This window comes from Epinephelus moara, chromosome 18 (assembly GCF_006386435.1).
Source record: "Epinephelus moara isolate mb chromosome 18, YSFRI_EMoa_1.0, whole genome shotgun sequence".
Classification (NCBI taxonomy): domain Eukaryota; kingdom Metazoa; phylum Chordata; class Actinopteri; order Perciformes; family Serranidae; genus Epinephelus; species Epinephelus moara.
In genome coordinates this window covers 39703346-39705091 of record NC_065523.1, presented here as the reverse complement: position 1 = coordinate 39705091, position 1746 = coordinate 39703346, and the positions used below count along the sequence as shown (strand labels likewise).

At 36.2% G+C, this 1746-nt stretch overlaps 1 protein-coding gene across 7 annotated transcripts in view; it reads right to left on the bottom strand.

The window, feature by feature from the left end:
• Window positions 1-1353, bottom strand: part of med15 (mediator complex subunit 15) — a 22209-nt gene extending 20856 nt beyond the window's left edge. For all 7 annotated transcript variants that reach the window (XM_050068413.1, XM_050068415.1, XM_050068414.1 and 4 more), the window contains exon 1: window positions 1193-1353. In XM_050068413.1, coding sequence (XP_049924370.1) covers window positions 1193-1260 — 68 coding nt within the window. In that variant the 5' untranslated portion in view covers window positions 1261-1353. The remainder of the gene's footprint in view (window positions 1-1192) is intronic.
• Window positions 1354-1746: the final 393 nt, after the last annotated feature.

Below are 1746 nucleotides of genomic sequence, written 5' to 3'. Positions count from 1 at the left end.
ATAATTATTTGCATTACTATTTGTTTTTTCTTCAGATAAATCTGATAATTGTTGCTCGGTCTCTTTACTCATTTATTTAGTAGAGTGTCCACACACCTTCTCATTCTACATATACATAGAGGTATACTGGTGGCTTTACAGCCTACATTTTATTCATTATCTCTGATCCCCACGCTCAATTTGGTCGTTGCCACAGTGCGACGCAACACTGCTGACGCTAGGTGGCGCCAAGCTAAAAAAAAATCCTATCTGTTGCCTCTTTAAAGTCATTACATGTACATATGATGATCAAGAGTTCTACAAAACAAACTGCAAACACTTTGTCCCTGTGAGATTCATAACAGCTGTAACTCATATTTAACACACCTTTAACTAATGTAAAGCCATATTTTCACTGCACTTGTAAAAGCCACTTATCTTTATGTTGTAAATATGCAAATATTGCACAACATGTTGCACATTAGAAATACAAGTTTGCCTACATAAATATTAGTCATGTACAAAACTAATATTTATTTATTTATTTGTGTGAAAAACTGATATTTGATTTAAAACACAGCCTCATGTTGTTAAATATAAATAGGTAATGTGTTCATATATGTATATAGGTATAACGTGTTTACAAATAAATACATACCACATGAATGTAATGTGTTCGTATGTAAATATATTGTACATAAATACAACGTGTTTACTGTTTAATTGTAATAAGTTTTACTTTAATAATTTCACATGTAAAAATGAAACACATTAAATTTGGTTTGGTTCAATGATTTTAATTTAATTTAACTGTTTAAATTAACTACAACAAATATTCCTGTTAAAAGTTCATCGGTACAGATTTAAGGAGTGATGCTAACAGTGTGAAGAGTTAACCCGCTGAGTGAGCTAACGTTAGCAGCTAACAATGCTAATATTAATATCTGATATATATGTTCATTAACAATAATTGTGTTCATTTTAAGCAGGCCGAATTAAAGAGTGGACCCGGACCTTTAACCTCATGTGTCCTGTCATGTGTATCGACCTGTGTTAACTTTGTCTTTTTACGAGTCGGTGTTAATTTACTGATTTTTTAAAGCAAAGTTTGCTATGACGTGTTTTCCTGCCGAGCTAACGTTAGCTTAGCTCATTGGGCTAACGCAAACAGTGAATTAGCCAGCAGTGCTACATATGAAAGTAAAAATCTCACATCTGAGCGACGACTTTCTGTCGGAACTGAGGACTCCTCCAGTCGCTGTCCGGCCCGGGGACCTCCATCACACAGGTTCGAGATTTCAGGAGGATTTAGACTTGAGGAGTTGAATGTTTTCTCTCTGCTCTTCCTCCTTCCGCTCCGAAAATGGCGGCTGCTGTTTTTTCTCTTGATAAACGCTACCGCCGCCTGCTGGACTGAACTGTGAACTGTGGAGGGTGGAGGAAGTACTCGCATCCTGTACTGCAATCAAAGTACTAATACTACACTGTACAAATACTCCAACTAAAGCACCTACATTCAAACCTGACTGACGTAGCCTATGACGTATTGACTCTTGAGCTGCTGTAACGTGTGCATTTCCCAGTTGTGGGATTAATAAAGTTTTATCTTCTGTAATTATCAGCACATTGAAGGTAAAGTATGTGCTGTATATATAAAGGAACACTTCACCCTTCAGTTTATCACAAACATCAACACATAAAGGAACACTTCACCCTTCAGTTTATCACAAACATCCAACACATAAAGGAACACTTCACCCTTCAGTT